Source organism: Podarcis bocagei, assembly GCF_964188305.1.
Source record: "Podarcis bocagei genome assembly, chromosome: 16".
NCBI classification, from domain to species: Eukaryota; Metazoa; Chordata; class Lepidosauria; order Squamata; family Lacertidae; genus Podarcis; species Podarcis bocagei.
The window spans coordinates 3,333,823-3,347,987 of record NC_138142.1 but is presented as its reverse complement, the minus strand read 5'-3'; the positions used below and the strand labels follow the sequence as shown (position 1 = coordinate 3,347,987).

Genomic DNA, 14,165 nt, shown 5'->3' with positions numbered 1-14,165 from the left:
GTGATCTAAGAATCCAAACCGTTCCTGTTTACACCATTTGCGAAGCCAGCTGTTCACTTCCACTATTTTCCCCTCTCTCCCTGGGCCACGTCGTTCAACTGGGAGGACAGACGAGATGACAATTTGTGCATTTAGTTGCTTCAATTTCCTGCCGAGAGCCTCGTAGTCTCTTTTGATCTTCTGGAGGCTAGTAAAAGCTATGGTTTTCCCAGTAGTGATGTATGGAAGTGAGAGCTGGACCATAAAGAAGGCTGATCGCCAAAGAATTGATGCTTTTGAATTCTGGTGCTGGAGGAGACTCTTGAGAGTCCCATGGACTGCAGGAAGATCAAACCTCTCCATTCTGAAGGAAATCAGCCCTGAGTGCTCACTGGAAGGACAGATCGTGAAGCTGAGGCTCCAATACTTTGGCCACCTACTGAGAAGAGAAGACTCCCTGGAAAAAACCCTGATGTTGGGGGAAATGGAGGGCACAAGGAGAAGGGGACGACAGAGGATGAGATGGTTGGATGGTGTTCTTGAAGCTACCAGCATGAGTTTGATCAAACTGCGGGAGGCAGTGAAGGACAGAAGTGCCTGGTGTGCTCTGGTCCATGGGATCACGAAGAGTCGGACACGACTAAACGACTAAACAACAACAAAGGGACACCTGGGGACGCGGGTGGCGCTGTGGGTAAAACCTCAGTGCCTAGGACTTGCCGATCGCATGGTTGGCGGTTCGAATCCCTGCGGCGGGGTGAGCTCCTGTCTTTCGGTCCCAGCTCCTGCCCACCTAGCAGTTCGAAAGCACCCCTAAGTGCAAGTAGATAAATAGGTACCGCTTTATAGCAGGAAGGTAAACGGCGTTTCCGTGTGCTGCGCTGGTGCCGGCTCGCCAGAGCAGCTTTGTCACGCTGGCCACGTGACCTGGAAGTGTCTCCGGACAGCGCTGGCCCCCGGCCTCTTAAGCGAGATGGGCGTGCAACCCCAGAGTCGGTCACGACTGGCCCGTACGGGCAGGGGTACCTTTACCTTTACCTTTTTAAAGGGACCCCTGACTGTTAGGTCCAGTCGTGACCGACTCTGGGGTTGCGGCGCTCATCTTGCTTTATTGGCCGAGGGAGCTGGCGTACAGCTTCCGGGTCATGTGGCCAGCATGACTAAGCCGCTTCTGGCAAACCAGAGCAGCGCATGGAAACACCGTTTACCTTCCCGCCAGAGCGGTACCTATTTATCTACTTATCTACTTTGACGTGCTTTAACTGCTAGGTTGGCAGGAGCAGGGACCGAGCAACGGGAGCTCACCCCATCGCGGGGATTTGAACCGCTGACCTTCTGATTGGCAAGTCCTAGGCTCTGTGGTTTAACCCACAGCGCCACCTGCGTCCCAAAACAAAACAGGAACAACATATAAATAATGAAGTACATAGAAATGCTTGTCATTTCTCGATGACAGGTCTGCAAAAATGCTGTACAATACAGTTCCTTAAGTAGATAGAATGAGAGCAGGAACTTTCACACACACCCCTTTACACACACACAAACGTGAACAGGAGTATGACTCAGTTGGCAAGAGGCATTGGGGGGGGGGGCTGAGCCGATTGTCCAGAACCCAAGAGGAAGGCACGCATTAAAAACCGCATGAACTGGCAGGCTTCCATGCCCCCCCCCCACTGCCGCCCCAAAAAGACTGAAGGGGGGGGAAGGAGGAACCAAGAATGTTCAGAGAGTCCCTGCAGTAATCCTCTTAGGCCTCCTGGAATTACTCTGGTCTACCGCAAATGCATGGCTGAAGCTCTCTAACGGTGAAGAAAAGCATGTGAAATCCATCTGACGAGAAGGCCACAGCCATTTCCTGTCAAGCTTGAGTCTCTGTACTGCAGTCTTCACTGCACAGGCCCACCCTTAAGGACTGCCTGGAAGTTTCCAGGTTGATTCCCCTCACCTTTATCATGGATGGTTTGAGGCCAGTGTTCCTGAGAGACCATTCTTCCCCTCACAGTTTCCATAGAGGTGCCTGCTTTTTAACCTTGAGTGGCTCAAGCCTTACATTCCTGAGACACCACTGTTCCCTTCACAATTTCTACTGTCTGTGCCAAATAAATGAAACAGCTTTCCACGTGGCAAGCACTCAATGGCCTGGGCACGCAGATTGGCATTTTCTCCTTAGGTGCTTCTTGTCACTCACATCTTTTCCTGCTCCTTTTCCATGGCCAACATCAATGTGCTTTGAATGCCAATTGCCGGAAACTGCAGGAGAGCACCGCTGCACTCAGGTCTTGCTTGCGGGCTTCAAATAGGCATCTGGTTCACTGTATGGAAGGCTAGATGGGCCACTGGCCTGATCCAGCAGGCTCCCCCTAACTTCTTATACTCCTTTGGCCAGAGTTCCTATTATGCAAGGTGTGGATAAACCTCTGCAGGTGGCAGATTGGGAAGAGGTATGGGTCCACTCATGGGGATATTATGGAAAATCTGACCCACAGGGCAAACTCCATTGTGAAGTTCACCAGAGGATACCTTGCCAAAGGCACAACTTGTATGCTGTCTGTGTAACCACACGGAGGTCAAAACAGTCTCAAAACTCCCATCATCCCTGACCACTGCGCACGTTAGCAGGAGCTGATGGGAGCTGGGAGTCTAGTAACACCTGGGAGGGTCTCTGCCTGCCATAAAGAAACAAAGACCAGATTGACAGCAACTCACAGAGCAGCACTGGGCAGGGTTAGTCACTATAGCCCCAAATGCCCAGGTAGGAAAGTTTGGCCTGCCCAAAATGAAACAAGCAGCACTTGGTCATTTCTCTGCTTCATAGCCCTAGTGATAAAGTGCCTGTATTTGAAAGAGGGGTGGTTTCTTTGCAAAACAAAGTCAACCCTTTCATTTTAGCAACAGCTTAGTGGCTTCTTGAAACAGGTCTAGATCCAGCCAAGAACAAAGTGCTGCTCTGCTTCAGCTGTGCTTGATGCCCAGCCAGGAAGAGAAATATAAAGAGACTCAAGTTCGAGCTCCCAATTAATCCGGCTGAGGATTCAGTCACTTTAGCTTCTGTTTAGCTCAGTACCTTGAAACACCAAGCATCCATCTGACAAAACAAGTGTTCCAGCCAAACAGCATCTCCTCTGCTAACTAGTTAAGCTCCGAACTGTAATCCCTTTAGAATGATGATTTCAAAATAACTTCCAAAGAGCTTTAGAAGTAGCGGCAGAAAGTGGAACAGACCCCAGTTATGCATCTTGTCAAAACATTTAAGATACTGGCATGAGTCAGTCAGTACTGCTAGGATCTCTGAGTAAAAGGCTGCAAGGACCTGGCCAGACTCTTCAGAAGCTGTACCCAGATCTAGGCTTAAGAGCACAAGAAGAGTCCTACTGCATCAGGTTAGAAGCTCACCCAGCCCAGCATCCAATTCTTACAATGGCCAAGCAGATGCCTATAGGAAGCCTGCAAGGAGAACCTCAGTACAAGAGTGCTTTCTCCTCTTGTGACTCCCGGGAACTGGCATTCAGAGGCACAGTGCAACAGTGGAGGCAGAGCATACCTCTTGTGGCCAGGAGCCACCGATGGCTTGAAGGGTTCGGAGAAACTGAAAGCCGAAGGAACTCTAAACAGGTGGCAGCTGGGGCCTTAAGCACAGGCGGCAAAGGGTCCTACTCAGCTGACCAGGCAACCCCCCCTGCAGTTTAACCCAGGGATGACCAATCCAAGGACATCATGTTGCCTGCCAATCACACAGGCTGTTATTGCATGGATTCCCTTCGGTTCCTCAAGGGGGCGCTGAATCCAGAACACGAACACGGTTCTGGGTAGCTCGCCAAGGAGGGTGCCTTCCCACAAACTAGCAGTGTAAACAGAAAATGGGGGGGGGTCATTTGCATGGATTGTTGACCTAATGGCCCCACTTTATTCTCCCACTAGGAGTGCTCATTTATAGCACCAACTCCTTCCAGTTTTAGCTATGCCCCTTCTTTAAACACTTAATTTAAATACAGTCTGGTTATTTCAAAAAAGCAAAACTCCCCTCCCCCTGCTTTCTCTACCTGTCCATTTCCCCTTGTCCTCTCCATCTACTTCCTCTGACCTGCTCTGCATCAGACTTCCTTCCCCAGCGATCAACTTTTCTTTCCTAAGCATTCTTCTCCCCTGCAGATCAACACATCTCAGTGCCACAGTGGGGGTGAAGCTGCATCCTCCAGGATCTGCATACATGAGTTGCCAATAGACTATGTAACTCCATCCTGGGTGTTTGTTTTTTAAAGGAGTCCCACAGAAGCCAATGGGGCATCACTTACCCACTGCTTGCGAGCATGATTTCTCCTCTTGAAGTATAAGATCAACTTCTTCCGCATTGCCTGGTTTCTGCGAAGGAGAAGAAAAGGTAAGATTCTGTTAAAGTGCCTCTCTCTCCTTCTCCCTCTCCATCTCTCTCTCGCACACACACAGTTCTAGCATCAGTCTGCAAGGTAATTGTTCACACTGAGTTTTCTCCATGGCATGATCCTCAAGAGGCACATACATGCTTCCAAACCATGCAGAGAAGGTTCCAGCAGCATTTTCTCTGGTCCACGTTTTAAACAGCTGCAGAAGTTTAACTGAGCACCTACAGGCACCTGTCACATGCAAATTGCTTATATAGACGGTTCACACAAAGGTGTGAAAAAACACAAGTCCTTTGGAATTACAGACAACCTGAAGAAAATTTCCCAGCACAACTTCAGTGTTATTATTTTTATTATTTATTAAATTTGTATACCACCCTTCATCCGTAGATCTCAGGGCAGTTTACAACATGTTGATGGATAACTGAACCCAACAGAGTACAAAAGGCTATTTGAATGAAGTTCTTTTTGCAGTAACTTCATTGAGCAGCTACAACAGAAGTCTACATCTACACTATGGTTTTGAAGGAACTGCTGTGTACCTCTACACCACAAACTTGCATTACTACAATAATTATTGATATATTATACACACACATAAAATTCAGTGCATAGAACCTATAAAACACAAAATATATTCACATTTTAAATTGATGAATATAATTCTTACACAGTATAACAAACAACTGCTATATATTACTTTTATATAATAACTTAGATAAACTGTCATTCATAGAATCATGGGAATAGTAGCATTTTCAGGAGATCAAAATTAGGATTCTCTAACAACACTCTCAGCAAACTACCATTACCAGAAATCTTTAGGGGAAGCTAAGACAGCTGAACTGGTATAAAACAAGCACATATTTAAAGTGAAGACAAGCTGCAGATATTTGCATGTGACCAACATTTTGCCTGGTCAATCCTCACATAAATCTAAATCTCTTTGTGCTGAAGTCAGGGCAACCCCTTTGCCTTCAATGCCACCCAGGAATCAGTTGGTGCCACCCAAGAATCAGCTGGTGCCTCGAAGCAGATGACCGTGCAAGCGAGCAAAGTTGCGTGCTGCAATAGCCCTTTAGATTCCTTGCTTAATTGACTGAGCTCTGAAAATCATCAGGCCAACCTGGGGCATATGACTTTTCAGTTGCGGGCCGGAGACCATCCGATCAAAATCTACCTTTCCTAAGTTTGCTATCTGTTGCCACAGCTGTGTGACTCTCACCAAAGCCGAGCCCACTCCAAGCCTCCCTTTGTGCCCTGGTAGACTCAAACGATTAGCCAGGACAGGTACATACATTACTTTGTGGAAGTGGCCTTTTTTAACCAGCTACATGAGGTGACAAGCTAACACCAGGTTCCCAAACAATGGCCATATTGAGCCCCATTTTCTCCAGTTTGGCTGCAAAGGCTTTGATGTAAAAATAGGACACAATTTCCAAGGTATTGCTTGGCAGGGTAGCAGCTTCCTCCTTTCAACTGGAAAACAGGAGCTGACCCTCTGAATCAAAAACCCTCTACCCCATAAGCAAAAAGCAACAGCAGAGGGAGAGCCCTCCGTGGTTAACCCAATTACAGCCAGCAAGAAGGGCAAGAGAAGAAGCAGGTCCACCATTAAACAATTCCATTACAAATCAGTCTGTTCCGTTTTGATCTGGTATGCTTAAAAACAACAACAGAACATCACCTCTCCGCTGCTGTTTGGAACAGCACCTGCCTCTGCAATTTAATTAAGTACCACAATGCTCCAGCTTGATTTATTTTACATGCATGTTTCTAGGTCTCATGGTGGGAGCAACAAACAAGCTTTTTTTTGGGGGGGGGCAACAACTGTGAGTCAATGAATGCTAAACAACAGCAGTACGGCAACGCCCACAAGCCCGCCCCTATAAACTTTGTGCTTGTTGCCCTGGGTTCCTTCAGTAGGAAGGCCAGAATAAAAATTTAATTGCTAGTAACAACAACAGTAACACCTCTGAAGATGGTTTAGAAACTTCAGCTGGTGTAGAATTTGGTAGCCAGGTGTGCCTCACTGTGGTAAGATGGTTTGAGCGTATTACACCGATGCTGGTCTGGCTGCACTGGCTGCCCGTTAGTTTCTGGGCCCAACTCAAAGACCTTTAAAGTCTTAAGTAGCTCAGGACCGCACTAACTCAAGGTCCACCTCTTCCTATATGAACTGACCGGGACCTGAGATCAACATATGATACTCTTCTAGGTGTGCCTCCTCCACGAGAGGTCCAGAGGGTGACAACATGAGGACGGGCCTTTTCTGTGATGGCACACCCACATTGGAATGTTCTCCCCCAGGAGGCTCAACTGGCACCTTCATCACATCTCTCTAGGCGCTAGGTGAAAACACTCCTCTTCAACCAGGCCTTGGGCTAGTCAACAACCTATGGCCTTTTAAATGTGCTTGTGGGAGGGGGTGGGGGGGAGGGGGTGTTAATGGTTTGTTTTTCTTCTTGTTTTTATTATGTATTTTGTTTGTGTTTTTATATTACATTGCTATGCTGCGAACCCCCCTGAGATCTTCAGATGAAGAGTGGCACACAAATTTATTAAATAAAAATAAAACAAAACCAGTAGGAACAACAAACATGAAATAAATGGCACATCTTTAGGTCTGGGCAACCAGCCTCTGGACCCCAGGCTTAGTTCTTGGTATCATGCAGTGGTTTGGGGAGATAAACTGAATGTCCCAGGTTCGAGTCTCAGCCCAGATAGCAACTTACTCAGTGAGTTAGAAAAACCATTAAATTTCAGCTACACCCGCCCCCAAACACATGAGAATAATAACAACACCCTATTCTGCAGGGCTCTCATAAGAAGAGCAGACGCTATCTTTATAAAGCACTTTGAGAAAGTGCTACGTATATACTAAGTGTAGAACCAAAATGGTGCAGCACAAGGCTGGAGGATCTCAAGTCAGGGTCAAAGGCGGCCTGCTAGGGCCTCCCCATTTCGCCTGTGAGGTCATTTTGGTCGAAGTCATGCTCACCCATTCTACACTTGCTGCCATATATGGGGCAGATAAGAGCAACACTTCAAAGGAACAACCAGGAGCTTAATTTCCCCATTGTTGCTCTGCAGGAGCAAGGCACACTCCCACTTCCCTCTCCCAGCATTGCTCTTTGAAGCAGCTTCTCACTGCTCCTTTAAACTTATGAGAATCATGAGTTTAATGGAACACCACAAAGCAGCTTCCCAAAATCTTTCAAATAGACCTGCACTGCTCCTTTAAATCTCCAATTTTCCCACCCTGTGCTTTGAAGTCCCAACAAATGGGGCTTCAAAGCACAGCATACCCAATGTCAGGTGACTGACAGATGGGTGACCTCTCCCACCTGCCAAATTTAGCTAACCAGGAGTGGGGAGCCTCAACTCAGCCAGAAAGCTCATCAAGTGACTTTTTCCAGTCGCCACCTCTCAACTAAACATATCTCACAGGGTTGTTGTGAGTACAAAATGGTTGGGAAACTACTTTGAAAAAGTGTAGTACAAAATGCAATAAATAAATAAGAATTCATTATGAGGCAACTAATAAACATCAAATTAAATGACAACTTATTTGTTTAAGGGGTGTTTATCCTAATAATAGGTGTTCATGGAGAGCCAACCCAGTTTAACATCCTATACCAGCAGTCTGCAACTCGCTGCTCCGGAGCCGCATGTGGCTCTTTTACATCTTTGCTGCGGCTCCGGGGCGAATACTAGCGAGGGGAGGAGGCGCATTGTGCGCCCCGACACTCCTCACTGTGGCGGGCGCTGTACTGGCTGTGACATCGCATGGGGGCGGTGCGTGCGTTAGTCACGCACCGTCCCGACGTCACCTTCCCGCCCGCTGTCAGATCGTGGCTCCGGAGATATATTTGTTTTAAATGTTGCAATGGTTTTGCGGCTCCCAATTGTTGTTTTTTCTTCGGAAACGGGTCCAAGTGGCTCTTTTTGTCTTAAAGGTTGCAGACCCCTGCCCTATACCATTGTGGTTGCATATTTTTGTGAAAGTTAATTGCTCAGCAGATCCTATTCCCATCTTGTTTTCATCACTAGGTGTGTGGCCTAGTGGTTAGAGTGTCAGACTCAGTCCTTGAATGCCAGGGTTCAAATCCCCACTCAGCTGTGACACTCACTGAGTGACTTTGGTCCGGTCACTGTTTCTCGGCCAGACCCACCTCACACGCTTGTGGTGAGGATAAAATGAAGGAGAAAGTCAAGTACACCCCTTTGAGCACCTTGGCAAAAAGGTGGGATATAAATGTAGTAATACATAAGATGAATAAGAAAACCCCATTGGAATTGTGCAAAAACCACAAAGCAACAATCCAATTAAGCACTCGGTGCAATGAGGCAACAGCAAAGGTGAGCTCCTCCTGTCCTGCCCTCATTAAGTCATCTGTGAAGGGCCTTCCCACATGTGCTAAAGGTACCACACCATAAATCAACCCCTGAGGTTAAGGAGAAGGGTTTCTGGTGCACAAGGGAGCAGCTCCAAAAGTGGGGGGGGGGGGCGAGAGAGAAAGAAGCAGGAGAGGGAGTAGAAGACCATCCCAGCAGCCTCACCTTCTCCCTTCTGGGCAAGACAGCTGAAATAAGTCAATAACAATCTTTTTCAAAAGCCTTGGGAACTGCTGGCCCAATCCGAGAGCAATGCAGGAGACCAGGAAGCTGTAACACAGAGACTCCAAGCACATCAAAAGGGCCTGAGAGAACAGAGATGCTTTACAATACCTGCCTCAATTATTCAGTTTTGCTGGACCCCCAAGGAGGTTAGTATGGAGGAGTGAGCGAGGCTGAGCTGGCTCTGTGCATTTGCAAAGGCAGCAAAGAGTTTCGAAAGCTGCAAAGCGTTTACAAAGGGGCTGGGCTGTCTTGGTTTCCTTACCTTCTGCACCCCACCACGCCTTGTGCGAGGGAGGGGGCACTCTGCGGATCCCACTCCGCTTCAAAAGGCTCCTGTGAGCATTGGTGTGCTTCGCAGCCAGTCCTCGCTATGTGCCACTGCCGTTACTTAGAAACCGTTTGCGAGAAGGTTAATTCGGGCCATGTATCGGAGGAAGCACATGTCGCGGTCCCTGGAGGCATAGCAAGCAAGCGAGGCTGCAGAATTTCTGCAGCGCAGCCGGCAGAAGGTAAAGAACTGACACACACCAGTGGGAGAGGCGCTCAGCGACTGCAAACAGCACTTTAGAAAGGTCAGAACTGCAACACGCCATCACCTCCCCAGCAACGATCTTCTAACTGTTTACATCGATTAAAAGGGAAGTAAAATCAGAGATGGCAGAAGTGCTGGGGAGTCCTAGAGGGGGGGTTCAAGCTAAGCACACAGAAGCTCACCTTCGTAAGCAATGCAGAGGTTACATTTTTGGCTCTAACGGGCTCTTCTTTATTAAAAATAAATTGTAAAAAAATACCCCAGACCTTGAGGGATACTTACATATAAAAAGTAGCAGGGTTGTTGTTTTTTTGCTTTTTTAAATGTCAGCTGTCCCTTTTGCCGTGGGAAGCTGTCTGCATGAAAAGATAGCTGCAGGGTTCAGAGCTGACTTTCATTTTTTAAAAAATTAGAAGTTCATTTAGTACCATTTCCAAAAATGTAACAGGGGAGGTCTCTGCATCAAGACACTTACAATCTAAAATTCAAAAGGCAATATATGAAGAGGAAGGAATTGGCGACTGAGAGCAAAACAAGGGAAATTAGGTTTATTAGCAGTGGGGCAAGGGGACTAGCTTTGGCCAACGCAGCATGAGCAGGCTCTTCCTACTTGTACTTGGGCTGGACATGCTGCTTGCCCACGACTAAACACCCAGATGCCCTTCACAGCCTAAAAAGAGGGTCCTGGGCAAGCACAATTCTGGGTTAGCTCCTGGTTCAAACCTTGGAGTGCCTTACACCAGAGACAGGGATCCTGCAGCCTTCCAACAATATTTGTAGGGTTGCAGGTCCACCTACTTGCCTTCCTGAGGAGTACTAGCTTCTACGTGAAACGTCTGTAGCGTCAATAGCCAGCATAAGCAAAGTTTATTCCCTCTGCTTAAAAGCCACTGGGCAAAGAGAACAATTCCACCTTAACGCTCTCATCGGGCACAGTTCCAAGCTCTTTGGAAAAGAAGTCTGTGAAAGAAGTTTGGTGTTTTGTATTCCCTGGCCCACAGCCACCTGAATATCTCTGGCCAGCCTCCAGGGGGGTTAACAGCTTCAGTATATTGTGTAAACGTATGCTGCACGTAGATTAAAAACCCCAAAGCCAGGGAGTGGCTGGCGGGGGAAAGGAGAGAGATAAAGGCAGCGGAGATATAAGAGAGGCCAGCTTTCCTGAGACGAAGCTGGAGCCAAGAGAGAGACAAAAGCATGTCTGTTAGGTGGTCACAAACTTTTATCGCAGGTATTACATTACACAGGAAGCCTTTTGACTCATCCAAAAGCCGGGATCAACATCAGCAGAGAGCTTGGCAAAGGGGAACGGAAAGAAGGGGACCAAGTAGGGCCGGCGGTTCAGATGGCAGAAATAAAACAGAAGGAGATGCCCGGGAGCTGAGGAGGAGCAACCCTCTTGCCTTTGCCCTTCCAGTCTAGGAAGAGATTCGCGCTGGCGGGTTTGGATGGAATGAGGCAACCCCAGTAAACAGGAACAGAGGGTAATTTCATTTGGTCTGCATTTCAGAGAAGAAGCTTAATTCTCAGTTCAAAGGTTTATATGTGTGTTGGTGGTGTAATGTGATCCATGGGTGCTTGGTCCATGTCTTGAGTTAGCACATCCCCCAAGCTGCTGGACGTTCTGAGTTACACTGGGTTACAGAGCGAAGTTTGAGTGTACGACTTGCTAAGTCATTCACCTTCCCTTTGGTTCAAGAATGCAGAGATAGGTATAATGGTCTCTAGGGCATTGCCTTCATTATGTTCTTGTATGCATGGGGGTCTTGATGCAAATCCTGATGTTGCCCTGTTTGCTGTCAGGGTCTGACTCTGAATCTGTGAGAGTCCGGGGAAGAGGCTGTGAGTTTTACAGAGCAGCGTTAGCTAGCATGGTGACAGTGTTAGCGGATCTCTCTGTACCTCTGTATCTTTACTACAGAGACCAGAAGATCTGTATATAGTAGATAGCAGTGTTCAGCTTTGTCTTGTGTCTGGAGACCATAAACACTTTGTTACTTTTAGCTGTGTGGCAGAGGAGTTTTCCTCTAACTGGGACTCTGGAAGAAGCTGTTGTGCTGGAGCAGGAAATCTCTGAAGACGCTGAGTCATCACAGTGGCTGAGGTGTGGTGAACTAACAACCGCCTTCCACAAGTCACCAACATGTGCGTCAGAGGTGCTCTGTAACTCAGTGGCAGGAGTTTGCATATTGCATGCAGAAGGTCTCCGGTTCAACCCTGGCATCTCTGGTTTAAAGAAGGATCACAAAGCCAAACTGGCTCCCCCCAGATACTACTGGGCTCCCAATTCCCACCAGCCCCAGCCAGCCTGGCCAATGGTCCAGCCCTTTGTGTTGGTCTCATAGAATATGCGGAAAGGGTGTGGCTCTGTGGAAGAGAACCTGCTTTGCGAGCAGAAGGTGCCAGGTTCAATCCCTGGTATCTCCAGCTAGAGTTGGGCATGCCTCCTCTCTCAATCCCTGGAGAGCTACTGCCAATCAGTGTAGACAACACTGAGCTAGGTGGACCAAGAATTGGACTGCATACGAGGCAGCTTCCTATGTCCCTATGCCAGGGATTATGGGAGATGCAGTTCAGGAAAATCTGGAAAGCACCGGGTTGACTACCCCTCAGCTAGAGGGAGAGGTAGAAGGACCTGTTGTAAAACAGCTTCCTATATTCCTACTCATACTTTGCTCGCCACAGTTCTTGGTACCTCATCCACTTGGGTTGAGGTGGGGCAGGGGAGAGGGAATGGTACATAGTATTTGGGAGTCAGGGGTTGAGGGAGAAGGAAACCACCAAGGCCAGCAACATGCTTCTCAAGCATTTAAATAATTCATCCAAACACTTTCTTGCAAGCTCACAAGAGAAACTCTGAATGCTAGGGAGCAGAAAAGGGACGTGGGGAGAATTTTTAATTGAGGGGGTTGCCAGCTGTGTTTAAAAGGGGAAAGGGAATCAAGCACCCAAGAAGACTATACTAGTATGTGTAGTATGTGGCCACCTTGGCAACTTGCTGCATACCTTCAGCACGAAGCAGAGCGTATTACAGAGAAGAGAAGGCAAAAAGGTCAAAGAAGGAGAGAGCCTCCAAAAGCAAGATTTTAATAATTGAAAACAGTAGAAATGCAATCCTTTTATAGCCCAGCTCTTACCGGTGCAGATTCATTAGGGTCACTCCAGGCTAAAGGCATTTGAAGCTGTAGCCCAAGGAGGGGTTGGCAGCAGTGGGATTGCAGCACCTGCCTTGGAAGCAGAAGGTCCCAGGATCAAACCCTACTGGCATCTCCCGGTGGGGCTGGGAGAGACTCCTGCCTGAAGCCCCCGCGGGAGAAAAGCTGCCACTCCGTGTGGACAATACAAAGCCAGGCGGCTCTTCAGATGCTGGACATTAACTTCCACCAGCCTCAGCCAGGATGACATGAGCTGGAATCTGACAATGTGTGGAGGGCCATGGGTTTCCCATCCTTGTGTCAAAGATCCCATGCTATTTGTTTATTAATTTATACACTGCCCTGGCTACATGCCAAAAATGACTTCAAAGCAGTTTACAACTCTAAAATGAAGATATAATTAAAATTAACAATAGCCATGCTTAATTAAAATATACAATCAAACTATCAATCAAAAAGCCCAACAGTTTGGAAAGAACAGCTAGATCAATAAAATCAGCTCAGGGGACCACCTGCCTAAACAGATGAATCTTCAGGAGCTGGTAGGATGCCAATACTGATGAGGCTCCATCAGAGTTGGCATTCCGCCAGCTCCCAAAGACATACCTGTTTAGGCAGGCATTCCCCTGAACCCAATTTCTGCCACAAGGAAGGGAAAGGCCTCTCTCTGCCTCAGGTCTGGGAGAGGCACTGAAAGTCAAAACAGTGTCAAAGCTGGGCTGGACTCACTAGAGGCCAGATTTTACATTAAGGCAGCTTCTTGTGTTACCACCACAGCTAATGTACAAAGTCACAGTGAAGCTCTTTAAGCCACACTGCATCTTGGTCTCCCAGGGAGCTGAATGCAATGATTTAGAAGCTCCTGAAATTGCAGATGCAGGAATGAACTGGGGCATGAAATTAATTTTAACTGTGCACTGTTAAAAGGCAGAAACATTAAACATCCAGGCATTGGTTACGTGGATCAAAAGGGCACACTGTGCACAGGAAGAGAGGACAGCCTTATGGGGCCAATTGTTAAGAATGACATGCCAGAATGGAGACTCATCATCACATCTCCAGGCCCACAAAAATGCAACAATGGCGTACCTTGGTAGCAGTGGAAGAAGAGGAGAAGGAAGGAGAGGGAACAGATAGGAGGACAAGGAGTTTCTGGGCTCAGAGGCTCCCTGGGCAGCCTCAGAATTGATTGCATGACTTAAATCACGGGTGGGCTACCTTCCGAGGGTAACATTAGCCATACACAAGAGTATGCCCATTAAAACTGGTGGAGATGGCTAACTTCACTGAGTAAAACGTATTTGGATACAACCCTATGGTTTCTTTCATTTTAGTTAAACACACAGAGAGACAAGTTCCTAGTCCTTGTTAGTTGTGCGGCACTGAGACCGCAGAAGCCAAAGATAAGAGGCAAAGGAGGTTGGGGGCTGGCAAGGGCTTCTCGCAGTCTGCAATGCTGTTTCTCAGTCCAACTATGGCCTTAGGCTCAGTGGCAGA

The 14,165-nt window shown here is 47.6% G+C and overlaps 1 protein-coding gene across 19 annotated transcripts in view; it reads right to left on the bottom strand.

The window, feature by feature from the left end:
* The window catches only part of NCOR2 (nuclear receptor corepressor 2), a 389,949-nt gene that overhangs the window by 189,771 nt on the left and 186,013 nt on the right, over nt 1-14,165 (bottom strand). For all 19 annotated transcript variants that reach the window (XM_081174437.1, XM_081174422.1, XM_081174418.1 and 16 more), the window contains exon 9: nt 4,272-4,338. In XM_081174437.1, the coding sequence (XP_081030563.1) occupies nt 4,272-4,338 (67 nt within the window). The remainder of the gene's footprint in view (nt 1-4,271; nt 4,339-14,165) is intronic.